Source organism: Syzygium oleosum, unplaced genomic scaffold (assembly GCF_021117445.2).
Source record: "Syzygium oleosum isolate NSW1041296 unplaced genomic scaffold, Sole_v2.1 Sole_v2.31, whole genome shotgun sequence".
NCBI lineage: Eukaryota > Viridiplantae > Streptophyta > Magnoliopsida > Myrtales > Myrtaceae > Syzygium > Syzygium oleosum.
The window spans coordinates 312585-340542 of NW_026607515.1; the positions used below are offsets into that span (position 1 = coordinate 312585).

The 27958-nt window shown below is 43.9% G+C and overlaps 1 protein-coding gene across 2 annotated transcripts in view; it reads right to left on the bottom strand.

The window, feature by feature from the left end:
• Positions 1 to 25180, bottom strand: part of LOC115686110 (rust resistance kinase Lr10-like) — an 81048-nt gene extending 55868 nt beyond the window's left edge. The window contains exons 1-3 of one of the 2 annotated variants that reach the window (XM_056304266.1): positions 24277 to 25180; positions 23363 to 23416; positions 2794 to 3947 (exon numbers count right to left, since the gene is read on the bottom strand). In XM_056304266.1, the coding sequence (XP_056160241.1) occupies positions 2794 to 3947; positions 23363 to 23416; positions 24277 to 25087 (2019 nt within the window). In that variant the 5' untranslated portion in view covers positions 25088 to 25180. Of the gene's footprint in view, positions 1 to 2793; positions 3948 to 23362; positions 23417 to 24276 lie in introns of those variants that run through there. The other variant, XM_056304267.1, reaches the window with a different exon arrangement.
• Positions 25181 to 27958: the final 2778 nt, after the last annotated feature.

The window sequence follows — 27958 nt, forward strand, 5'->3', positions numbered from 1 at the left end:
TGCCATCAAATTTTCGTTTGATTTTATAGACCCATTTGGAGCCTATGGCCTTATTGCCAGGTGGAAGTGGTACGAAGGGACCATGTGTGATTCTGAGAAAGAGCTTTGATCTCGGCCTACATGGTGTCTCTCCATTCCTGATGCCACATTGCCTCAGTGAAAGTGGATGGCTCAGTAGTGGTAGACAAAGAAGTACGAAATGCTAAATGGGATTGTTTAAAATGAGAATATTGGAGAAAATTAGACATGGGATAAAAGATACCTAGACCATTATCTTCGGCGGAACTTAGCATTTGAGTAAGCGAACAACAATAGTCCTAGAGGTAACTAGGAGGGTTGACACATCCAATGGGGTCTGGTAGATTGTTGACACGGTGGAGGTAAGGGTGTTTGTGGTGATGTGAGGATTGGGTGTGATTGTGTGGGGTTTGTTGGTGAGGTTTGGGTTATCTCGTTACATTGTGCAATAGGAAGTGATAATACAGGTAACCCTGACAAGGTAGCGTTAGGGAGCATCGAGTAAGGAAAAATTGTTTCGTGAAACACAACATCTTGATCACTCACATATATCTTTCTGGTGAGAAGATAAAAAATGTGATACCCTCTTTGACCATTGGGATATCCCAAAAAAAACCCCAGAGTAGCACGGGCATCAAATTTATTTGAATGGAGGTGTTGCGCCCAAAACATAAACAACCGAAGACTCGAAGGTGAGTGAGATTCGGTGAATGACCATGTAAAACCTCATATGGAGTTTTCCTTTTCAATACGGCAGTGGGAAGTCAGTTTATGATGTAGGTGGCATTGAGAATGCATTCACCCCAAAACTCAATGGGAAGGTTGGATTTGAAGCGTAAGTCACACGCAATATTTAGAATGTGCCGGTGTTTGCGCTCCACCACTCCATTTTGTTGAGGGGTGGACATGCAACTCGATTGATGAATAACACCCATAGAGTCTAGAAAATAAATAGTAAGCTGATTGAAAATTTCTTTTCCATTATCAGAGCGGATGCAACGAATTTGTTTACCAAATTGGGTTTTTGCCATGGAAAAGAAATTAATGATAAAATGATTTACATCAGCTTTAGAAGACATTATATAAAGCCACGTGCTATTGGAATAATCATCAACCATAGTAAAAATAAAAACGTGCCCTGGATAAAGAGGTAGTCAGATATGCGCCCCAAACATCCAAATGAATTAAATCAAAGCATGAAATAGTAGAAATTGTACTAAAAGGAAATGTCACACGAGATTGTTACGCAAATGGCCACACAGTGCAAGGAAAAGTATTAGAAAATGAAATGTTATTATCTAAAGCTTGCAGATGATGAAGGCAAGATGAATTCGGATGTCCCAACTGCTAGTGCCAAAGGTTAAAGTGTGCACCTGATATGGTGGTAGATGTCAAAAATGTGGGTTGGGGTGTGGAAAGGTAGCATAAACCACCGTGCCACTTACCCGTCGCTAAAGTCCTTGTTGAGATTGGGTCCTAAAAAAGGCAAGTATCAAAAGTAAATGTAATATTGAGAGAAGTAGCAGTAGTAATTGGGGAACGAATAAAACATGATCAAGAGTTAGATATGGTATTAGAGAAATTCGCCCAATTCGTTGAACATGAACCATAGTCCCATTAGGAAGGGACACAGGGTTGGAAGTTATATTATTATAAAATATATAAAACAAGGTTGCATCACAATATATATGATCCATCGCACTAGAGTCTAGGATCGAGGATGAAGTGGAATTTAAATAAAAGGAAGTACCTGCAAAATTCACCAAAGGGTGAGAAGAAGGTGTGGTTTTACTAGCTGGAAGTAAATGAAGGAGTTGTTCTATTTGTGCAACAATAAGGGTTGGTGGAGCGGAGGAATCAACTAGTGACAACTACGGCAATAGTCGAAGAACCAGTTAGGCGTGAATGTTGTTGGCGGCCAGAATTATTGGTGGGGTTATGGTCATTCCACCATTCCGGACATCCATGCTTCTTAAAACACTTGCTTTCAAGATGTCCGTCCCTTCCACAGTAAATACAATGTAAAATGGGTTTGGAAGAACCTGTAGGCAGAGAAGTGTGAGTATTATTAAGACGAAGTGCAGCCATAGTAGTAGGATCGGGAATGACAGTGCAATTGTCCTGAATAGTGCGCTATCGTTCCTCTTGTAATAGTAAAGCATATGCCCTATTGACAGTAGGGAGTGGATCCAAAAGGAGGATCTGACTCTGAATTGCGGCATAAGATTCATCGAGTAATTTCATGTCAACTTTGAAATGGAGTATGTATTCTTTCATAAACTTCATTGAATTGTTTCATCGAAGATTTTATTCTTTCCATTTTAATAAAATTTGTTTCTCGCATAGATAAATGGTGTCTACTTTGTAAAAATTATACATGTATGTTTTCTCTGAAAATGAATTCATAAGTCAAAATCAGCTATTTTTATATCAAGAAATCATATGGTGGCATAGGCACATAAAGAAGCAAGATCGCAGGTTATTGTGTGGCATTACCCCAAATCACGTAATGAGGGAGGACAATTCATAATGTCCGTCACCTTCCTCCTCTATTTTTGTCCTTGCTTTCTAACAAATTTTTTTTATCTGTTTGAAGGAGGATGCAAGAGAGTAAAAATATATGAAACACAGTAACACAACATTAACCTAGGAGCCACAAGAAGACAATCTCAAAAGTAATTAGTATCAAGCTAAACTAGCTCAAGTGCCTCCCAACATAGTACTAGACTGTGGGAAAATACACAAAGCTTTTCCAATCAATCTGCGCATAGCTCTCTAAACTTCATTGCTATCTCTAAAAGGAAAAATAGCAGAAATTAGTGGAGCGCTTTGTGAAGTTGAGAGTGTTTCTAATTCCATCTCGGCTTTGTCATTGTTAACTAGCACATCCGATGGAGAAATAAGCGGTTTTAGAGGCATTTGAAGTTTACCGGTATCTCCTTCAAGCATTTCTAGGACTTTGCTCATTGGAGGCCAATGGTCAGGGATTAATTGTATGCACCAAAGTGCAATCATTATCATCTTTTTTATTACCTTCCTTTCCTCTTCTACAACCTCTTCCATTTCAACACTTGTACCTTCACTGACTTGGTCATACACCCACAACGGAAAATAAATTTGGCTTGAGTGTTCCACATTCGCATTTATATTCTTCCTTCTACTTGCCATTTCCATGAGCAACATCCCAAAGCTGTAGACATCCGCTTTATAAGATATGCCGCCAATGTTTTTGTAGAACAACTCAGGCGCCATATATCCCAAGGTTCCTCTTGCAGGAATCAATGAAACTATGCTATGATCTATGGGATAAAGTCTCGCGAGTCCAAAGTCAGAAACTTTTGGAGTGAAAATCTTGTCTAAAAGAATGTTATGAGGCTTAATATCAAAGTGTAGTATTTGCATGTCACACCCCCAATGTAAGTATTCGATCCCTCTCGCCACTCCAAGAGCGATGTCATATATTTTCTTGTAATCAAGAAACTTACCACCTTCCTTAGCAAAAATGTGCTTATCCAAAGATCCATTTGACATGAGATCATACACGAGAGCTTGTTTCGAGCCTTCAAAGCAACAACCGATGAGTTGCACAACATTAACATGGTGAATTCTTCCGATAGTAGCCACTTCGCTAATAAAATCTTGGCCATGGGCCTTGGACTTCTTCAAAATCTTGATGGCTAATTCATTGCCGCTTCTAAGCATTCCTTTGTACACAGAACCATACCCTCCTTCACCTAGTTTGTGCTTAAAGTTTCGGGTGATCTTTTTAATATTTGAATAAGAGTACCTTATGGGTAAAAAGTAGTTATGAGCTTCCAAAAATTCTTCAATGCTCTTGTCCATTGCCAAGTGCCTTCTTCTGTACTTGTAGATTAGAAATATGGCAACAAATGGCGTCCCAATTACGAATTTCGCTACACAAAAAAGCACTGAAGAAATTTTGATACATTAGAATAAGTTATTTTTATAATTTATGTAAGAACAAATCATTGCGGCTTAACTAATAGTACTATAAAATCTGCAGTAATCCAAATTGCAATATCATCGCGGACACCTGTGGAAGGAATGAATGGTGTGAAAAGAAATTGAAGGAAAAGAAGTATGGAAAACAAGACTCACGAGGAAACAAAGTGGTACCCAGCTACTTTGTCCAAAAGAATATGAGAAGTGGGAAGCGTGCATTTGTAAATAGATGGAAGCAACAAGCTTCGTTTCACATAGATGATAGATGATCTAAGAATCTCCTTTCGCATGGTTAGCGGTCGACAAATCTAGAGAAACTGCGCTTTTCATTTTTTATTAATAATTTTGTTCCTCCTACCAATACGTGACTACAATTTTTTAAGGATTGTTAAGGAGTGTTTCTTGAACTATTAGTTAAGCAACTCATTGAATAACTATTTAAGAAATAAGAAAATGTAAATTCTTCGCCAACAAAAAACTAGCCATGTGGGTGCTCGCACAATAATCCTTTTTTTCTTTTTTACTGCACATGTGCAGCTGATGTGTGTCTGTTCGGGGGTGGCTTCTACCGTCAGTTTTTCTTTGTTTTGCAAATCTTGCAACTCCATCAATTTGATATTAATAAGTAATGCGACCTTCCCGAAACCTTTCAAATACACAACTTCGACGTACACTATCATGTATATTTTGTCATAATTTTCTTGGATGTAAGATATTTCTTTCATTTTCCAGTTTTGAAGAGAAAGTAGCTAGTGAAAGTGTGTAGAGAATCATGCAAAATTAAGGTAAAATTTCATTGCCAACCGATGCTTACCGGCGAAGTAGGGCTTGGATCCGCAAAGCTGACCTCCGTAGAAGCCATACGTAGCAAATCTGGAGGAATCAAAGTAGTTGTAGAAATGAAAGTATCTATAAAAATCAAAGTAGCAAAAGAAAGTTGCCTTCGGCATAAATCGATCAAAGTAGAGAGCAAATCCACGGGCCATGATATTATGGATTAGCTCGTAGTTGTAGGAGCTAATATTAATATGCTTATAAGGCCCAAAATCTTCTGAAACCCACGTCCAACTGCTAATGGTCCAAAAATCCCTAACATCCGAAGCTGTTGGATTGAGCAGAGCATACAAGTCCCAATTTGATGATGTGTTGGAAGAGTATGACCAATCAATGCATGGACCGATAGCTATGAAGAATGGAGAACTAACCGGCTTTGAGCAGTTCACAATGATCAATGTACCGCCGATGCCCATGTAGTATAAGTTGTTTGGATCCGAAAGGTTGTTGAAGTTATACAACGCCCATAAATGATGGGGGAGAGACGAGCAATTATCCTTTTGCAGCTCGTCATCAACCAATTTGATTTTGTAGTTGGAATAATTGATAGACTGCACATAGAATCGTCCATCATGAAAGTATAGAACAGTGCGATTATCTTCACAAACCAACTCTTTCTTTGGATCACCGCATCCTTTGGGGTCACTCTTCAATCGAAACAAGTGACTTATATTGCGAATGTCACCACAAGATAAAGCGACGCACCATGGATTGCTCAACCCGGCATCGTTAGTCATCGCTTGCAATAGGACAAGAAGTAGTAGCACTTCATAGACATTCATGGAGCTGAGAGCATTAATGATGTTTCTGTTTATCTTTGGGCAAAGAGAAATTGGTAAAAAATTGCTTGGTGTGCGTGGAGGAGTGGCACGATATAAAATGCTTGAAAAAAGATGGGATGAACCTCTTTTGATTGGAGACTTGGGGTCGCCTCGTCCGATAGAAAAGCCCAAGTTTAACAAATGCATGCAAGTCAAGAAATTAAAGAGGTATTGATAACAAAAAAAAAAGAAATTAAAAACGTGGACCCAAACTGAAGTTTCATTATTGGTGGAGTCATATACAGGGCATCTTGGAAATTTACACCCATTGAAATTTCAAAAATTTCTTCCGCTCTCTTCCTGTGATTGTTGGTTCATCCTGGAAATTTACACCCATTGAAATTTCAAAAATTTCTTCCACTCTCTTCCCGTGATTGTTGGTTCCACATCCCGTCAAGTCAACAAACAAATCCATCTCTCTCTTTCTCTCCCCCCTTTCCTCTGATTTTCTTCTTCGTTTTTTTCCTCCTCCCTTCTTCTTCTCCATCTTCTTTCTTCGCCCCACGAGTCACGACCATGGGAAAATTGATGTATAGTTTCGAGGAACAATATCAAAAAATGAGAAATAGCTTGCCTCAAAACTTCTTCTCCTTCATGTCACGGCATAGTATATCAATTTTGACACAGAACAATGAAACCATGTTGTATAAGTCCACTCATCTGTTCTTTCATATAGAACAATAATTCCGTTTCTTGTTCGATAAGTCCAACGATTTGTTCTCGTCTGTAATGATTTCTTATATTTTTTGGACATTCACAATATAATAATCTGCAGAAATATAACTATCACAGAGTGAAATACCATGATAATCCATATACAGTTAGAGTAGAAAATAGGCTAGCATAATGACTCTCTAAATGGGCATAAAAGCTCGACAAAAACAAAATGGGCGTAAAAGGATTCACACCCCCATCAATCTGGAAATATCAAGAAAGTTGTCCGGTTAATTTGGGACTTTCATTCTTGGCGTTACTCCTCATACTCCGGTCCTTCAGTCTATGTGTGTTCCGAGTGAAGCTATTCCTCTGAGGCGTTTCACCGTGCATTATCCATTTGGCCACATTGGATCAATAGCTAAGGAAGCTTCCTTATACCTCATGCCAGAGAGAACAAAAACCGATGTATTCCGCTGAAGGAGGCATATAGATTCCTATGACTCGCAGTACGTAGACGTACCCTGATTCGATCGATCAATAGAGTTGCACCTGTTTCGAACGTACACGCCGCTTCATTTGCCACTACAATAACTTCCACCTGAAGGTTTGATGGGGTCGGGACGATCGCGAGGTACCTATTCGGCGCGATGTGGAACCGCACGTTGCCAATGGAGCTTTGCGCGCAGATAAGAATCGAGCAATCGTCGATGGTAAGGATCAGCGAGTTTTTGAAGATTCACCAACCCCAGAAGGCCGAATCCGCTGGGACGGAGTCGCAATACCAGGTCGCGCAACATCAGGTGCATCAGAGGGGAAGGAGAATAGGGTTACCAGCGGGCTGGAACGAGAACGCCTGAGACGTCATCCTCTGAATGTTGCGGGAGAAAGGGAGACGGTAGCGCGATGAAGCCTTTGAAGCGGCGCACGGTGGCGATTCCGTAATCAAACATATGTCAGGATGAGTAAATCCTGTTGGTGTTTCGGTGGTGCGACCAGCGGGAGTCGTGGGATGATCAAATGCCTACTACTATTGAGCTGGAGAGCTTCGTCTATGGAGGTGGTGCTTGCCGAGAAGAAGAAGAAGATGACTCCATCAAGAAGCAAACTTCAGTCCTGTGGTGACTGGAATCCAGATTCGATAGTGTCGTATCTGGAAGTTGAATCAAGATGGCGGAGCAACTCAAGAGCGATGGAGAGACAGATTGAGTTGGAGATGGTGGAACCTCCTCGTTGTCTGGGCTACTGTGCTTGATATGGGCTCAACGGAATTGGAACTTCGCCAATTTGGGTGCTGTATTTGTGGAATTTCGGGGCTACGTTCGATCGCCCCCGATAGAACTGGACATGATAGGGTATAAACTCCAGGGATTTTGTTATATCCTTTGCTTGATGAGCTGGATTGCGTTAAGCCCAAATGAAATGAATGTGGCCGGACTCCTCCATGGATGGATCTTTCATTGATCCTTATTTGTTTATTTATTTATTCTTTAAAAAAGGCATACTCGAATGGCTTGTAAAAATTCAGGCGTCGACATCTACTATCGATACATGCATACCATTTTTCAAGGAAGTTGTCGAAAGAGTGTCTCTTGAATTATTATTAGTCAAGTGACCAATTAAGGAACTAATTAAGAAAATGAGAAAATATAAACTCTATGTCAACAAAAAAAAAAAAAAAGTAGTCATGTGCCTGCCCACACAACAGTCCTTTTTTTTTTTTTTTGCATTGGGAGTTCTAGCCCTTCAATGGAAAGGAGGTACAATCTAGGCTCATGTGCATTTACAGTCGAAGATGGATCTGTTTGGGGGTGGTCTCAACGGTCTGTTAATTTTCATTTTTCCGGGAATCTTGCAACTCCTACAATTGTGTTTTCATATGTAATGCAAAGCTCCCAAAACCTTTCAAACACACAAATGTTGATGTGTATATTTTCTCATTATTTTCATGGATTTAAAATATTTCTGTCATTTTTGAGATTTGAAGAGAAAGTAGCAAGTGAAAGTGTGTGCAGAACCGTGCAAAATTGCGGTTAAATGTCATTGCGAACTGATCCTTACCGTCCGCGTAGTACTGAGATCCGCAAACCTGACCTCCGAAGATCCTCCTAAATTCATTGGAGGCATAGTATCTAAAGTAGTCATATGAATCAAAGTAGCAAAAGAAAGTTGTCCTCCGTGAAGTACAATCAAAGTCGAGAACAAATCCATCGGCCATGATGTTATGGATTAGCTCGTTGTTGTAGGAGCTACTATTGATATGCTCCGAGCGCCCAAACCTTTATGGCCACATCCACCTGTTAATGGTGCAAAAATCCCTAACATCCAATCCAGTTGGGTTGAGAAAAGCTTACAATTTCCAATTCGATGATGTGCTGGAAGAGTTAGACCCCTCAATGCAGGGACCAATAGCGATGTAGAATGGAGAATTGACGGCTTTGAGCAGTATACAATGACCAATATATTTTTGTTGCCGTAGATGTAGTACCAGTTGTTTGGATCGAAACTAAAGTTATACAGCACCCATGAATGACAGGGGAGAGACGAGCAATTATCATTTTGCAGCTCACCGTCGACCAATCTAATTTCATAAGCGGCATAAACTGCACATAGAATCGGCCATCAAAGAAAGATAGAATAGTGCGATTATCTTCATAAACCAGCTCTTTCTTTGGATCACCGAATTCTTCATCACGAATTATGGGTGTTTATCACTAGGAGCATTGTGCCCGGGATACGCTAGACAATCCGCCGAAGCTCGACCATTCAATAACCAATGTGGTTCGAGGGGCGACACAAGTTAATACCGAGTCAACCATTTCAATGCTTACAATGCTTGTCTTGACAAAGCCATACTGGACCTAACAAATCTTCAGGTTCAGGATCTTGAAAAGAATAATACAAACCGGGAAGCAGAGAATTTATAAATTAGAGAAGCTTCCCTCTTTTTATCCAGCTTTTAAGACTTTTTGTGTTTATGGAGCCCCTTATTCCCCCATTTACTTCATTAATGATCTCCAACATCCTCCTTCTTTTTCTATTTTTGCTCTATTTTCCGTCCATTAGATTTTGCTTTGGGACCAAGAAAAGGTCTATTATGTTTGATTGCAACTGGCAAAGAAAGACAATAAGCTTTTTAGCTCGATTGGATTTTGAGGAGATGACTTTGTGGTGAGTGGCGATGAGGATATGAACAAAATGTTGATGTGCCTCTTAATCTTTAGCCAAATGGAGCAGCTAATAATTCCAATGGTTAGGCTCTTATGTCCATTTAATGAGTCCTCATGCTATCCTATTCTCTATTCTGATTGTATATGAATTCTCATTGTATTTCAGTCTGTGATAGTTATACTTCTGCATATTATTGTATCGCGATTTAAATATATTGGAGTGTCCAAAACAAATAAGACTTCACCAGTGCTCTGTCTGTGGATCTCTAAGTGAAGTGGATATCCCGTGTTCCGTATCAACATCAGTGCCTGGTGGAATGTCTACTTACTAGGGCAACTTATGCAAAGGGGACAATAGTGAGGCATGTGATGCCTGTTTGGAAGGATGTAAGACCCTGTCTCATGTCTCATCATTGGGTGAACACACAAATGTCCATTACATTTATGGATTGAGATCATTAAATTGTACATCATATTTTGTGCTCTGATATGATGTGCAAATTTGGGACCTGCTAAGTAGAGAGGATCATTGAATTACTGAAGATGATCTCCTTCTATCATGTCCTTTAAGGTCAAAGTGAAAAATGTGCAAATTTGAGTTTGTCTGTGTCGGACGTTGTGGTAGTTAAACTAATTTATGATGTTTTACGCTTCCGTGCTGACAATCTTATTAAATAGTAAACCGAGACTAAAATGGTTAGGAAATAACTGATATAGCTTCATGGGAACAGTGTGCATGGACTCGCCAATATCATTGATATATATATAAAGTAAAGGAATTATAATTAATGACAAAACTAGTAACCATAGTGATACACCCTAGAGATATTGGAATGCTCTGGAATGGAACAGAATATCTATATCTAGTATTCGAAAAACCGTATGCTCCAGGAAAATCCAAAAGTCAAAAGCATGACTATTTTAGGTTCCATGAATCATATTGCTGAAAGTTTGTGAGATCCATGTGAGGTCTTTAGCTTGGTATTTTGACAATGCGAGAACCAAATTCAAATACATTTCAGGACGTGATACTTACATTGTTGGGCTTGCAAGGAGTATAATAGAATCCCGGTTCAACTAACATAGGTGTAGGAGGGAAAAACATCTAAAATAGGGATTCGATGCACACCATGAATGAGACAAATTAAGAAACACCGTCACCAGTAGTCATTGCTTGAGCATGTTCCGTCCATAAAATGGTGGAACCGGTTTGCATCCCTTACGATAATAGATCTTCCGGTTGCCATGGAGATATACCTTATCACAGAATGACAAATTCCGTAAAAAGCAAAGATTCTTTAAACACCCTAATAGATTTTCGGATTGGAGGTGCTTAGAAGGCCAAAGACAACAGCTATTTTTTCAGTGTGCTAGAGCAAATATTGTTCCTTTTGTCCCTCCACATCATGAAGAACAAATTCCGTATTCGAAACATAACCAGGTTTCTTTATTCGACTAGCCAATCGGTCTAGTTCGTCAAGATGTGTGTTTAGTTGTATGATATATCTAATTTTAGGGAAGTCGAAAGTAATCCACGCCAAATTCTAAAGCAAATAACATTTTTGTTTATCAGACATGGGAGATGAAAAAGTCTATCAAGTTTTACTAATAAAACATGCCTAATATTGAAAGAGACAAAGAAAACTTCGTAGAATTGGTCATCAGTAATTGCATATTATTTTTAGAACGGAATATGAGTTCTTTCAAATATGAACTTAATGAAATTATTTCATCTAAGACTTTATTTTTTCCCATTTTGATAAAGTTGTTTCTCACGTAGACAAATGATGTCTACTTTGTAAAACGGACGTTTTCTCTGCAATTGAATTCATAATTCGAAATTTAGCAGTTCTTAATACCGAGAAACCATATGCCGGTAGTAGCACGTTAAGAAGCAAGATCGTGAGATATAATTAACTTTTTAATTGGCATTACCCTAAATCACATAATAAGAGAGGAAAATTCTCAATGTCCGTCCCCTTGCCCCACCGTTTTTCGTCCTTGCTCTCTTGCCAATTTGTTCATCCTTTCGAAGGAGGGAAAGGATGCAAGAGAGTGAAACGTACTATATATGAACTACAACAACACAACAGTAACCTGAGAGCTAGCAAAAGACAAAATGTAATCACTGTCAAGCTAAACTCCCTCCCAACATAATACTATAATATGGGGAACAAAGCTTTTCCAATCAAACTATGCATGGTCCACTAAACATCATTGCTTTCTCCAAACGGAAAACTAGCAAAAATTATGAGAGCACTTGATGAAATCGAGAATGTTTCTAATTCCGTGTCAACTTTGTCATCGTCAACTGGCTCTTGTGGTGGGTAAATATGCGGTTTTGGAGGCATTTGAATATTACCAATATCTCCTTCAAGCATTTCTAGGACTTTGTTCATTGGAGGTCGATGGTCAAGGATTAATTGTATACACCAAAGTGCAACTACTATCATCTTTTTTATCACCTTCCTTTCCTCTTCTACAACTTCTTCCATTCCAACACTTGCACCTTCACTGACTTGGTCGTATATCCACAACGGAAAATAAATTTGGCTCGAGTGTTGTCACGCCCCGAACCTCAACGGGCTCGCGACACCCCTTCCACGGTCGTATTGAACGCCACGTCCCAGGACGCGTCGTCGACCCAAAAGAAATACCCGACGATAAAGGCAAGCGGAAGCGAAATTAAATAACCCAGACAATAAATAATGACAAAGGGATAGCACTACCATAAAATCAATATACACATTTTATAAGAATACTTGGCAGATACAAACAACAGAAACACGCTCATCAAAAAGGGGATAAAGGTTGGGTAACCTACTTCACTATACAAAATGGGGGCAACCAAAAAGGTGGAATGAAACATCAAATGCCCAAAGTCAATCCCGGTCTCCGAACAGCACATGACGACTATCCGTCACTCCAGTCCTGAAAATGTTTAACAACGGGGGATGAGATAAATCTCAATAAGCAGACCCCTAAACCCCACATAGGCCAATGCGTACCCAGACAAGTTCAGCATGCAATCTAACTGATTACATATATATAATTCACATAAATGGACTTACCTCGCCATCCAATCACATGCCCACACTGCATATTAGTCAAATCATGATAATGCAATAATATCCCAAAAATACATCACAATCACTCGAACGACATACATACGTACGTTCACCCAATTCATCCATGCACAAAACACATGCGCATCCACCCAAATTTTTCACGACCCGGGTCAACACCCCACAGGTCAGCCCTCCGATCAATCCGGGCTCTGTCCCGGGTCAACACCCCACAGGACCTTTCACAAATAAACTTTCACACGACCCGGGTCAACACCCCACAGGTCAGCCCTCCGATCAATCCGGGCTCTGTCCCGGGTCAACATCCCATGGACCTTTCACAAATAAACTTTCACACGACCCGGTCAACACCCACGAGTCGCCCTCCGATCAATCCGGCTCGTCCCGGTCAACACCCCACGGACCTTTCACAAATAAACTTTCACACGACCCGAGTCAACACCCCACAGGTCAGCCCTCCGATCAATCCGGGCTCTGTCCCGGGTCAACACCCCACAGGACCTTTCACAAACAAACTTTCACATACTCAACATCATACAACCGAGCTCAAACGCCACTGAATCAATTCAACCCATACATACTATAAATTGATCACACTTTCAACAATTCAAGCCACAATTCGCCAAGCTTGCCCGGCCCCACCTAGGCCAACAATTCCAACTCACAACCAAGCACATTTGACTCGAAAAACGAGCTCTAAACTCGAGCGCAAGAGCAACAACGACTCAGCCGCGACATAGCCAACATAACATCATATTTTAGATCACAAACCAAGTCACAACTCATCAATATTAGCGCAAACAACCAACACGAACAATCGCCAATCGAACATTAAATCAAACCTAATCAAACACCCATGTTAACATAAGTTCTAGCACAAATACTAGTTCGAGATTAGTCACAAACTCAGCCTTGAACCGCCCCAAATCAGTCCTATTTCAGCCCCCAAAACGTCACCGATTAGACCGCCATTCTAGCATATATAGGCCCGACAAAATTCCTCACAACCCAGCCAGTATTCAGCAGCAAATGGGCACACGAACAACCACAAAATCAGTAACATACGGGCACAAGATCAGCTACCAAAATCAACCGGCATCGACCCCTAATTGGCCTCAAATTCAGCCACCCAATTCCACACTAAACAACCCTAAATCAAGTCTAGCCATACCCAAAGTCCTAGGCGAAGTTTAGGGTGTCGCTTACCTCGACTTGAGCAAGAAAACGGGTGGGCAGCGGGGAAATCGCCGGCACGGCCGCTGTGGCGGCGATCGGTGAGGTTCTCGAACACGGCCGGGCGACGGCGGCGGCAAGGGAGCTCCTGGCGAGGCGGCGCAGGCTCGGCGGCGAGAGGGGGCAAGCGGGGGCCTCGTCGGAACAGCAGCGGCTACGGCGTTCGGCGGCGGCCACGGCGGTGACGGGAACAGGGGCGGTGAGGGCGAACGGGGAGGAGCGATGGCGAACGGGAGGGGGTGGTGTCGGGTGGCCGGCCGGGCGGTGGGGTGGCGATCGGTGGTGAAGCGCGAGCGACAGTGGCCGGCGGCTCACGGCGGCGAGCAGCCCGACACGGCCAGATCTGGCCCAAGCCGGAGGGAGAGAGAGAAGAGAAAGGAGTGACGGGGACGGTCGGCTCGGGACGATCGGCGGCACGGACAGCGGCTCCGGGTCGACGGGAACACGGCCGGACGGGCGGTGAGGCGCGCGGCGGCCAGCGGCGCGATGGAAGACACGCGCGCGGAAGGGGTCGGAAACGAGATCGAACGAGGGCGGAACCGGCCGGTCGGGGCGGCAGCGGCGGCGACGGCGCGGCGGTCGAGCTAGTTGGCGGACAGCGGCGCGCGCGCGGCGGCCAGGCGAGCTCGGGCGGTCGGCGTCGGGCAGACACACGAGCGAGAACCCGGTCGGGGCGGGGAGGAAGAAAAAGAAGAAGAAGAAGAAGAAGAAAGGAGGAAGAAAGAGAGAGAGAAAGAGGAGAGAGAAGAAAAGGGACGTGCGGGCGAGAGGGGGAGAGAACGTGCGCGTAGGGGAGGGCGCGGCGGAGGGAGGAGAGAGAGAGAGAGAGAGAGAGAAAATAGAATAAGAAATAATTTGAACATTCAAATATTATTTGCAAACCGATGGTCCAAATTCAAAACCGAAAACGATCTACCGGTCCAAAATAAGCCTCGCATATAAAAAGGGACAAAGGTTAAATTAATTAGACCAAATTATAACGAGGGACGTCTACTAGTCCAAATTCGCACGTGGTCAAAAACTCCCATTTTTCCATCATTCCTGAAAATCTCAACGTTGGCTACCATAATATTGACACCGTCCAATTTATTTCGTCCCGAAACTCCCGAAAATCGACGGCCAAGTTCAGGGTCTAAATAACGGCTAAATTTGATCGAGTGCGATTCTAGCGAAATCTCTAATTTAAAATGATCATCGGGAGTGATCAGTTCTCGGGCGAGATTTTACTATAAGCACACTGACAAATTACGCGTTTTATAAATCCCAGGAATGGGCCGAAATTCGGGATGTCACAACTCTTCCCCCCTTACAAAAATTTCGTCCTCGAAATTTACAATCCAACCTAACTATTCAAATAAATGGGGGTACTGGTGTCGCATCAACTCTTCACTTTCCCACATCGCACTTTGACTGTTTTAATTGACTGCTGAACCAACTTGGGACCCGTGATACTCCTCTTACCCACTTCATCCCAACAAACCGGTGTTCTGCAAACCTTGCCATACAATGCCCTAAACGGTGCCATTCTAAAACTCTGCCGATAGCTATTGTTATAGGCAAACTCAACCAAGAGCAACTATTCCTCCTAGCCACCTTTAAAATCCAATACACACGCCGTAGCATATCTTCCAAAGTCTGAATTGTCCTTTCAGACTGGCCATCCGTCTGCGAATGATAGGCCGTGCTAAACTGTAACCTCGTTCCTAATGCCGTATGAAGACTTTTCCAAAAAGCGGCAGTAAACTTAGGCTCACAGTCTGAAGTGATTGTCACTGGCACTCCATGCAGACGGACTATTTGTCGTATATACAAATCGGCATACCTTTCCAAGGTAAAATCCTTTCCCACTGGTAGAAAATGTGCTGACTTTGTCAACCGACCCACTATCACCCAAATCAAATCATGGCCCCTTTGGCTCCTCAGTAATCCCATGATGAAGTCCATCGTGATGTGTTCCCATTTCCACTCGGGAATTTCCAATGGCTGCAACATTCCACCTGGCTTGCAATGTTGCGCCTTCACTTGTTGGCATGTGAAACACTTAGCCACATGTTTGGCCACATCCACCTTCATGCCGTTCCACCAATAATGCTGTCGTAAGTTTTGATACATTTTCGTACTACCCGGGTGAATACTATAATCACTACAATGTGTTTCAGACAAAATCTCTTCCTTCAGTTCTGTATTACTTGGCACACATAACCGTCCACGAAACTTTAAAATCTCATCCTCGGATACCTGAAAATCCGATTTCCTTTTTGTGGCATCCATACATCAAAATCTTCTGAATCTCCGGGTCCGTAGATTGTAAAGCCTTAATCTTAGTCTGAATTTCCGGTTCAATCCTCAATGCGGCAAGTAGACTTGAAAACATGGCTCACTTCAAACTTAAACTCTGAATGCTGGACTCCCTCCAACAAGGTCCATTCTTTGACCATCATATGCGCGATGCTCGATTTCCAACTCAGTGCATCCGCTACATTATTAGCCTTTCCGGGGTGATATAAAATATCGCAGTCGTAGTCCTTAAGGAGTTCCATCCAATGACGCTGTCTCATATTTAATTCCTTTTAGAAAAACAAGTACCTTAAACTCTGATGATCCGTATAAATTTGAAATTTCTCCCCCACACAGGTAATGCCTCCAAATCTTAAGAGCGAAGGTAATCGCGGCTAATTCCAAATCATGCGTCGGATGATTCTGCTCATGCGGTCTTAATTGTCGCGATGCGTATGCCACCACTCTTCCACGTGGTGTCAACACGCATCCGGGTCCTCTTAGCGACGCGTCACTCTATATTTCATATCCTTCCAGACCTGACGGGACCGTCAATACCGGCGCGGTCATCAACCTCTGCTTTAACTCATGAAAATTCCTTTCGCACTTATTCGTCCATTCAAACTTCGTTTCCTTCTTTAGTAACCGCGTCAGCGGCATTGCCAATGTCGAAAACCTTTCCACGAAACGTCGGTAATAACCCGCTAAACCCAAGAAACTCCGAACCTCGGTTACGATTGTCGGCCTCAGACAATTCATGATGGCCTCAATCTTCATCGGGTCCACTGCAATTCCTTCCCCGGGTATCCTATGTCCTAAGAACGCCACCCGATGAAGCCAGAATTCGCACTTATTAAACTAAGCGTAGAGTGCGTGTTCCCTTGAGGTCCGTAGAACCTTTTTCCAAATGTAACTCACACTCGGCGGAACTCTTTGAGTATACCAAGATATCGTCTATGAACACGATCACAAACTGATCCGGAGATTCCTTGAATACCTGATTCATTAAATCCATAAAGGCTGCAGGGGCGTTAGTCAATCCAAATAGCATCACCGTAAACTCGTAGTGTCTATATCTCGTCCTAAATGCCGTCTTCGGCACATCTTCCTTCTTATTCCTCAATTGGTGATAACCAGTCCTCAAGTCGATCTTACAAAATATTGATGCCTCCTGTAACTGATCGAACAGGTCAATTACCCTTGGCAACAGGTGTTTATCCTTAATAGTCACCTGATTCAACTGTCTGTAGTCAATGCATAACCTTAACGATCCGTCCTTTTTCCTTACGAACAACACTGGCGCTCCCCATGGAGACATACTCAGACGAATAAAACCTTTATCCAATAACTCTTGCATTTGAACCCTCAATTCTTTCAATTCTGACAGCGACATCTTATAGAGCGCTTTCGAAATTGGTTTCGTCCATAGGGCCAACTCAACCACAAACCCCACTTCACCATCAAGTGGCAATCTCGACAATTCCTGAGGAAAGACATCGGGAAGGTTACACACCTCGGCTATGTCCTCTAGCCTTGACTCCTTAACCAACGAGTTAATCACAAGATAATTATCTTTCCACACCTCAAAGACCAAACTCAATCCATCCAATTCCACTCCATAGTCTCCCAAAAAAAAAAAACAAATCACATCGGTTCTTTACAAAATCTGAAATCCCTAAGCAACACTCATCCTTCCCAACTCGTCCAAGAATATCGTCAGTAATCCATAAATCCTTAAACCAATTACGCCTATTCATCATAAAATTGATTATAAGTCTTACATGACCACTCAAGCGATAACTTCAAAATCATCTCCTATTGCACCCAATATCAACACGTAACGCATCTAGACTTTCGCGGCACATCCTCTGATTCCTTCCCCACCACAGCGTACATCTTTCCTTACGTCAGTAGTCAATTCTGATTATTCTGCGAGGCAGCTCTCGCTTAATGTCCTATCTGCGATCGCTGTGATTGCATCAGTGACCTAACCTGTCGGTTCAACAATTTCTCACTTGGTGACGTTACTGTCCACATCCGCAACATGCTCCACTTCTACCTTGGCAATGGCCATTCCTACGCCTCTTTCCATAAGACCGACATACGGTGTTGGAATAGTAATTCGGCTTCCCAAAGTTCTTTCTTACAAGAGGGACAAATCTCCGATTCTCTGTCATAGGCTTCTTTCCAAAGTTCCTATTGTCCCTAGCCGGCGCGTACCGCAATCCATATACGATAACCCTCTCATTCATATCCCTTTCAACCGTTTAAGCCTTGTCATACAGCTCATTACAATCCCTTAACTTCATTAGCATCAACTGATTGCGGAGATTCGGTTTCAGTCCATCCCGGAACCTTCTTGTCCCATCCACACGATCATTGACTATCCTTGGTCCGTACTTAGACAACCTTACAAACTTGACCTCGTACTGATCGATTGACATTCAATTTTAGCGTAGACGAAGAAACTCTGTCATTTTCTGTCCTCGCGCACTCTCTGAAAGTACCTCACATTGAAGGCCTCGATAACGACACCCCAGCTTGGAAATATGCCCTCTGAAATATCCTACTTCGGGGGCTCTCTTACCAATCCTTTGCATTTCCTTAGAGTTGATATATAGCCAGGGTCACTTTCTCCTCATCAGTGCACCCGAATACCTCAGAAGCAATGTAGCCTCAGGGTCACATTTACCATCGAACTTCAGAGGTTTCAATTTCAAATATTTTCCAACCAGCTGACGCATCTATCTAATTGCATTAACTTGCTCTTGACCTTGATCCCCAACATTTCTATTATGCCCATGATTCCCGTTATTTCCATTGGCGGCGACAACAGCGGCCTCAGCATTAATAGCAACAGTCGCATTTTACTGCTCAGTCTGCCTTCCCATTAAAACTCTAACTTCCTCGAGTGTCCTCAAAATCTCATCCCATCTAGGATCCCCCACAACTCCAACTTGCGGACCTACACGACCTCGACCTCTTCCTCGGCTACTCTTACTCATAGGATTCACACCATCCACTTACTTACTATAATTCCCCTCGGGAATTAAAGACCTAGGCCAACTATACCAGTCTAAAGCCCTAGGCAGTGAATCACAACAACAATTCACTAAACAGGCAGCCAATCACAACCAACAGCCAATCACAAGCAACAAAGTTCGTGCACTTACCTCAAGTCCTGACGCACCTGCACCTCACATATTATTGCATAAAATCACTCAGCAATCACAATCACACAGTATGGGGTACGCATGGCACACAAATCTTCCTAACTGGCTACCCCAAAGTCATCGCTCCTTATCACTCCAGGTCTCGACCATCTTGGATCGAGCTAACCTTGCTCTGATACAAAATCAATAGGGATGTCACGCCCCGAACCTCAACGGGCTCGCAACACCCCTTCCACGGTCGTATTGAACGCCACGTCCCAGGACGCATCGTCGACCCAAAAGAAACACCCGACGATAAAGGCAAGCGGAAGCGAAATTAAATAACCCAGACAATAAATAATGACAAAGGGATAGCACTACCATAAAATCAATATACACATTTTATAAGAATACTTGGCAGATACAAACAACAGAAACACGCTCATCAAAAAGGGGGTAAAGGTTGGGTAACCTACTTCACTATACAAAATGGGGGCAACCAAAAAGGTGGAATGAAACATCAAATGCCCAAAGTCAATCCCGGTCTCCGAACAGCACATGACGACTATCCGTCACTCCAGTCCTGAAAATGTTTAACAACGGGGGATGAGATAAATCTCAATAAGCAGACCCCTAAACCCCACATAGGCCAATGCGTACCCAGACAAGTTCAGCATGCAATCTAACTGATTACATATATATAATTCACATAAATGGACTTACCTCGCCATCCAATCACATGCCCACACTGCATATTAGTCAAATCATGATAATGCAATAATATCCCAAAAATACATCACAATCACTCGAACGACATACATACGTACGTTCACCCAATTCATCCATGCACAAAACACATGCGCATCCACCCAAATTTTTCACGACCCGGGTCAACACCCCACAGGTCAGCCCTCCGATCAATCCGGGCTCTGTCTCGGGTCAACACCCCACAGGACCTTTCACAAATAAACTTTCACACGACCCGGGTCAACACCCCACAGGTCAGCCCTCCGATCAATCTGGGCTCTGTCCCGGGTCAACATCCACGGGACCTTTCACAAATAAACTTTCACACGACCCGGTCAACACCCCACGTGCCGCCCTCCGATCAATCCGGCTCGTCCCGGTCAACACCCCACGGGACCTTTCACAAATAAACTTTCACACGACCCGAGTCAACACCCCACGGTCGCCCTCCGATCAATCCGGGCTCGTCCCGGTCAACACCCCACGGGACCTTTCACAAACAAACTTTCACATACTCAACATCATACAACCGAGCTCAAACGCCACTGAATCAATTCAACCCATACATACTATAAATTGATCACACTTTCAACAATTCAAGCCACAATTCGCCAAGCTTGCCCGGCCCCACCTAGGCCAACAATTCCAACTCACAACCAAGCACATTTGACTCGAAAAACGAGCTCTAAACTCGAGCGCAAGAGCAACAACGACTCAGCCGCGACATAGCCAACATAACATCATATTTTAGATCACAAACCAAGTCACAACTCATCAATATTAGCGCAAACAACCAACACGAACAATCGCCAATCGAACATTAAATCAAACCTAATCAAACACCCATGTTAACATAAGTTCTAGCACAAATACTAGTTCGAGATTAGTCACAAACTCAGCCTTGAACCGCCCCAAATCAGTCCTATTTCAGCCCCCAAAACGTCACCGATTAGACCGCCATTCTAGCATATATAGGCCCGACAAAATTCCTCACAACCCAGCCAGTATTCAGCAGCAAATGGGCACACGAACAACCACAAAATCAGTAACATACGGGCACAAGATCAGCTACCAAAATCAACCGGCATCGACCCCTAATTGGCCTCAAATTCAGCCACCCAATTCCACACTAAACAACCCTAAATCAAGTCTAGCCATACCCAAAGTCCTAGGCGAAGTTTAGGGTGTCGCTTACCTCGACTTGAGCAAGAAAACGGGGCTGGGCAGCGGGGGAAATCGCCGGCACAGCCGCAGCGGCGGCGATCGGTGAGGCTCTCGAACACGGCCGGGCGACGGCGGCGGCAAGGGAGCTCCGGCTGAGGCGGCAGCAGCTCGGCGGCAGAGGGGGCAAGCAGGGGCCTCGCCGGAACAGCAGCAGCTCCGGCGTTCGAGCGGCGGCCCACGGCGGCGACGGGAACAGGGGCGGTGAGGGCAGAACAGGGGAGGGGAGCGGTGGCCAGAACAGGGGAGGGGGTGGTGTCGGGTGGCCGGCCAGGCGGTGGGGTGGCGATCGGTGGCTGAAGCGCAGGCGACAGCTGGCCGGTGGCTCACGGCGGCGAGCAGCGCCGACACAGCCAGATCTAGCCCAAGCCGGAGGGAGAGAGAGAAGATAAAGGAGTGACGGGGACGGTCGGCTCGGGACGATCGGCGGCACGGACAGCGGCTCCGGGTCGACGGGAACACCGGCCAGACGGGCGGTGAGGCGCGCGGCGGCGAACAGCGGCGCAGTGGAAGACACGCGCGCGGAAGGGGTCGGGAAACGAGATCTGGAACAGAGGGGCAGACCAGCCGGTCGGGGCGGCGACTGGCGGACGACGGCGCGGCGGTCGAGCTAGTTGGCGACGGCGGCGACGCGCGGCGGCCAGGCGAGCTCAGGCGGTCGGCGTCGGGCAGCAGACACACGAGCAGAACCAGTCGGGGCCGGGGGAGGAAGAAAGGAAGAAGAAGAAGAAGAAGAAAGGAGGAAGAAGGAGAGAGAAAAGAGGAGAGAGAAGAAAAGGGACGTGCGGGCAGAGGGGGAGAGAACGTGCGCGTAGGGGAGGGGCGCGGCAGAGGGAGGAGAGAGAGAGAGAGAGAGAGAAAATAGAATAAGAAATAATTTGAACATTCAAATATTATTTGCAAACCGATGGTCCAAATTCAAAACCGAAAACGATCTACCGGTCCAAAATAAGCCTCGCATATAAAAAGGGACAAAGGCCAAATTAATTAGACCAAATTATAACGAGGGAGGTCTACTAGTCCAAATTCGCACGTGGTCAAAAACTCCCCTTTTTCCATCATTCCTGAAAATCTCAACGTTGGCTACCATAATATTGACACCGTCCAATTTATTTCGTCCCGAAACTCCCGAAAATCGACGGCCAAGTTCAGGGTCTAAATAACGGCCAAATTTGATCGAGTGCGATTCTAGCGAAATCTCTAATTTAAAATGATCATCGGGAGTGATCAGTTCCCGAGCGAGATTTTACTATAAGCACACTGACAAATTACGCGTTTTATAAATCCCAAGAATGGGCCGAAATTCGGGATGTCACAAGTGTTCCGCATTTGCATTTGTATTCTTCCTTCGACCTGCCATTTCCATGAGCAACATCCCGAAGCTATAGACATCTGCTTTATAAGATACACCACCGATGTTTTTGTAGAACAATTCAGGCGCCATATATCCCAAGGTTTCTCTTGCAGCAGTCAATGAAACTATGCTATGATCCGTGGGATAAAGTTTCACGAGTCCAAAATTAGAAACTTTCGGAGTGAAATTCTTATCTAAAAGGATGTTACAGGGCTTGATATCAAAGTGTAGTATTTGCATGTCACACCCCCGATGTAAGTATTCAATCCCCCTGGCCACCCCAAGAGCAATCTCATATATTTTCTTGTAATCAAGAAACTTATCACCTTCCTCCGCAAAAATGTGCTTATCCAAGGATCCATTTGACATGAGATCATACACGAGAGCTTGTTTCGAGCCTTCAAAGCAAAAACCGATGAGTTGCACAACATTAACATGGTGAATTCTTCCAATAGTAGCCACTTCACTAATAAAATCTTGGCCATGGGCCTTGGACTTCAAAATCTTAATGGCCACTTCATTGCCGCTTCTGAGCATTCCTTTGTACACAGAACCATATCCCCCTTCACCTAGTTTGTGCTTAAAGTTTCTTGTGATCTTTGTAATATTAGAGTAAGCGTACCTTATGGGCAAAAAGTTGTTATGAGCTTGCAAGAATTCTTCAATGTTCTTGTCCATTGCTAAGTGTCTTCTTCGGTACTTGTAGACTAGAAATATCGCAACAAATGGCATCCCGATTATGAATTTCGCTACACAGAAAAGCACTGAAGAAAATTTTGATAGGTTAGAATTATCTTCATAATTATTGTAAGAGCAAATCATTGCGGCTTACCCAATAGTATTATAAAATCTCCAGCAGTCCAAATTGCAATATCATCTTGGACACCTGTGGAAGTAATGAATGGTGTGAAAAGGAATTGAAGGAAAAGAAGTTTCCAAAACAAAACTCACGAGGAAACAGAGTAGTAGCCAGCTACTTTGTATAAGCTGAATTTTGTACAAAAGAATATGAGTAGTGGCATGCGTACATCTACAAATAATTAAATGCAAATAATAAGCTTCGTACATAGATGGTAGGTGTTACGAGAAACTCCTTTCGCTTTATTAGTGGTCAACAACTCTAGAGAAATAGTGATTTTCATAAAAAATAAAAATAAAAAACTAATAATTTTGTTCCTCCTACCACCGATACATAACTAAAATTTTTAAGGAATGTTAAGGAGCGTCTCCTGGATTATTAGTTAAGTGACTAATTAAAGAACTAAAATGTAAATTCTATGCCAACAAAAACTAGTCAAGTGATTGCTCGCACAAGAATCCTTTTTCTTTTTCTTTTCTTTTTTTACAGTGGGAAATCTAGCCCTTTTGTGGAAAGGAATTATAATCTAGGCACAGTGATTTTCACTTTTAGTTAATTAATAGTTTTGTTCCTCCGTCCATGCATGAATACAATTATTTAAGGAATATTAACAAGTGTCTCTTGATTTAATTAATTTTTTTTATCCCAAAACCTTTCAAATACACAACGTTGACATATACTATCATGTATATTTCGTCATAATTATCTTGGATATGAGATATTTCTTTCACTTTCCAGTTTTGAAGAGAAAGTAGCAAGTGAACAAGTGTACGGAATCTTCAACCATAAAAAAAACAAGTGTACAGAATCTTCGACCCAAAAAAAAAAAACAATTGTACGGAATTCTGCAATATTGGGGTAAAATTTCATTGCCAATCAATGCTTACCGCCCAAGTAGTACTTGGATCCGCAAACCTGGCCGCTGCTAGCGTAGTGCTTCCAAAAAAAGTAGTTACGGAAGTGGAAGTAGATATAGAAATCAAGGTAGCAAAAAACAGTTTTCTTCCATGGACTATATCCACCGGCAAAGTCGAGATCAAATTCGGCCATGCTGTTATGGATTAGCTCATAGTTGTAGGAGCTAATATTAATCTGTTTATCAGGCTCAAAAACACATGATGCCCGCACCCAACTGCTGATGGTGCAAAAATCCCGCACATCCGAAGCATTTGGATTAACCAAAGCATACAAATTCCAAGTTGATGGCGCGTTGGATGAGTATGACCCCTCAATGCATGGACGGGTAGCGATGTAAAATGGAGAACTAACCGGCTTTGAGCAATTTACAATGACAAATATATCGCTGCCGTACATGACATATGAGATGTTTGGATCGGAATAGAAGCTACTGATCGCCAATGAATAATGGGGGAAAGACGAGCAATTATTCTTTTGCAGCCCATCGTCGACCAATCTGATTTTGTAGGCGGAATAATTGATGGATTGCACGTAGAATCGGCCATCAAGGAGGTACAAAACAGTACGATTATTTTCACAAACCAGCTCAAACTTCGAATCATCGCACCCCTTTAGGTCACTCTTCAGTCGAAATGGGTGATGTATATCGCGAATGTCACCATAGGATGAAGCGACGCACCGTGAATTACTCGATCCGGCATCGCTAGTCACCGCTTGCAACAGACCAAGAATGAGCAGCAACAATGGATAGACATTCACGGAGCTGAGAGCACTAGTCATGCCGATGTTTGTCTCTGGGCAAAGAGAAATTGGTAAATAATTGCTTAGTGTGTGTCTGCAGAGGAGGCGCAATATGAAAAGATTGAGAAAAGATGGAACGATCCTTGTTTGTAGACTTGGGGAGTCGCCTGGTCTTATAGCGAGAAGCATGCAAACTGAAGTTCCATTATCGGTGGAGTCGTGTCCAACCCTAATTTGTTTTTGTCGGCAAAATTCAAAAGATGCTTTTTCCCATCTCTCTCTCCCCCGTCACTTCCTTCTGATACGCAATCTTTCTTCGTATTTTCTTCTTCGTTTGTTTCCTCCTCCCCTCTTCTCCACCTTCTTTAAATTCTTTCTGTTCCATCGTGGGCGCTTAATCACTTGATATTTATTTCATATTTGCTAAACTAAGTCACAAACGTTAGACGTAATTCAACTTGTTACACAGTCCTATCATTTCACAAAATAATTAATCACCATTAAAAAAATATATTATATGATAATGATACATTACACGATATCATCGTTAACCCAGTCATGAATAACCACATATTTTGTCTAGTAAATCTGAAAAAAAAAAATCCTTATATGAAGTTAAAATGTATAAATTTGCAATAATTTATGTGTGTAGTAGTCACATAAAATACCCTCTCCTATACTCCACTTAAAAGAAAAATCATATATATCCATTCTATAATTGTATTCATGCAAGGCACTTGCCCAGAATGACATAGTTGCTTGAGTATAAATTTTAGCCGTGTAGTACAACTTTATGAAGATAGTATAATACATGTAGGAACAATTTGAAGCAATAGTGGTTCTTAATGACTTTCTAAATCATAGTCTTTACATTTTCTATAAATTTTTTTTTTAATTACCCTAGTGATTGACGGCACGATACAGAAGATATCTTTCTTAGCTAGAATCAGAAGGGACACATACTTTTATAAATATTGAAGACAAAAGCAACCATAATCGCCTTTGATGTGGATTGGAGATTAGTGTGTGCAATTGGTGCAATCACTTCAAACTAGTGATATCTCTTTTGATCTCCACTTCTATTTAACTCTTGACGATTGATGCAGTGAATTAATTTTGTTTCAAAAAGCTATATAGATACGGAAGAAAACTTCGGTTTGGCTGTTAAAATAAGCTTTGATTAGCGGCGTGAGGTTGATTAAGTTACTAAGGTAAGGAGAATCGTTGTCGGGTGGCTTCTTTATTTTATTGAACTTTGCGCAAAAAAGAGAGTCCAAAAGTAAGAAAACAGGAAGAATCCACGAGGTATACTTTATTAATGATCTCCCACCTTCTCTTTTTCTAACGTTTTCTCTCTTTTCTCCATTAGATTTTGCTTTGGGACCAAATAAAGGGTCCACCGTGATTGCAACAATGGAAGAAAGAAAATGAGCTTTTCAGTTCGATTGGATTTGTGACATCCCGAATTTCGGCCCATTTTTGGGTTTTATAAAACGTGTAATTTGTCAGTGTGCTTATAGTAAAATCTCGTCCGGGAACTGATCACTCCCGGTTATCATTTTAAATTAGAGATTTCGCTAGAATCGCACTCGATCGAATTTGGCCGTTATTTAGATCCTGAACTTGGCAGTCGATTTCCGGGAGTTTCGGGACGAAATAAATTGGACGGTGTCGATATTATTGTGGCCAGCGTCAGTATTACCCGGAGTATGTGAAAAGTGGATTTTTGACCGGGTGCGGATTTGGACAGGTAGACCTCCCTCGTGGTGTGTTTCGGCATATTTTATTTTGGCCATTTTCCTATATTATTAATTAGGATTATAGGGGACCGTTAGATCGTTTTCGGGTTTGAACCGTGTCCGTTGGATCGCACTCGAGTGAGAGGTTTGACTTTGAGTCTCTCTCTCTCTCTCTCTCTCTCTCTCTCCTCCCTCTGCCGTGCTGAGCACGTCCCCTCCGCGCACGTTCACCCCCCTCCATCATCACGTCTGTTCTCTCTCTCTCTCTCTCCTTCTTTCCCTCTCTCTTTCCTCGTCTGCGCGCACGTCTTCCCCATGCAGCGTCCCCTCAGCCCATGCCATGCAGACCAACCCCCCCTGACACACTTCTTCTCTCTCCTCCCTTCTCTCTTCCTTCTTCTCTTTTCCTCTTCTTTCTTTTCCTTGTTCTTCACCGGCGTCTGGTTCTGCTTCGCCCCGCTCCTGCTCGCCCAGCCGACCGCCGCCCAAGCCCGCCTGACCGCCGAGCGCCGCTGCCGTCTTCCTCGCGCCGTCGCCGCGCCGCCGCCGCGCCGCGTCGCCCGGAAGCCCCGCCCGACGCCGCCTCCCTTCCTTCCCAAGCGCGCGAGCTCGGCTCGCCGCCACCGCTCTGTCTCGGCCCGTCGCTGCCCGGCCCGGCCGCCTTGCTCCGCCTCGCCGTCCGGCTCGCCGCCGCGGAGCTCGGCCCGTCGCCTTCGCCGCTCGTTTGTTCGCGCATCTCGGGAGCTCGCCGATCCGAGCTCGTCCGTTCCGTGCCGCCCACCGCCGCTGCGAGTCGCCGCCGCTGTCGCCCAGCCTGTCCCCGTCGTTGCTGCTCGCCGGCCGGCTCCTCCATCGCCGCCTCGCCCGGCCAGTCACCGCCGCTTGTCGCCGCCGCGTCGCGTCGCCGCTGCCGGTCGCCGCCGCGTCGCCGCCGGTCGCCGCCGCGTCGCCGCCCGACCAGCCAGCCCAGGCCGTAGCCGGCTCGTCGCCCACGCGACCAAGCCGCGCGCCCGTCGCCGTGCCCGTGCCCGCTCCCGCGCCCGTGCCTCGTGCGTGTGCCCGTGGCCGAGCCCGTGGCCGGGCCTTGTGCCCGTGGCCGAGGGCTGTGCCCATGGCCGAGCGCCGTGGCCGAGCTCGCCCGGCGCCGTGCCCGTCCGACCAGGCGCGTCGC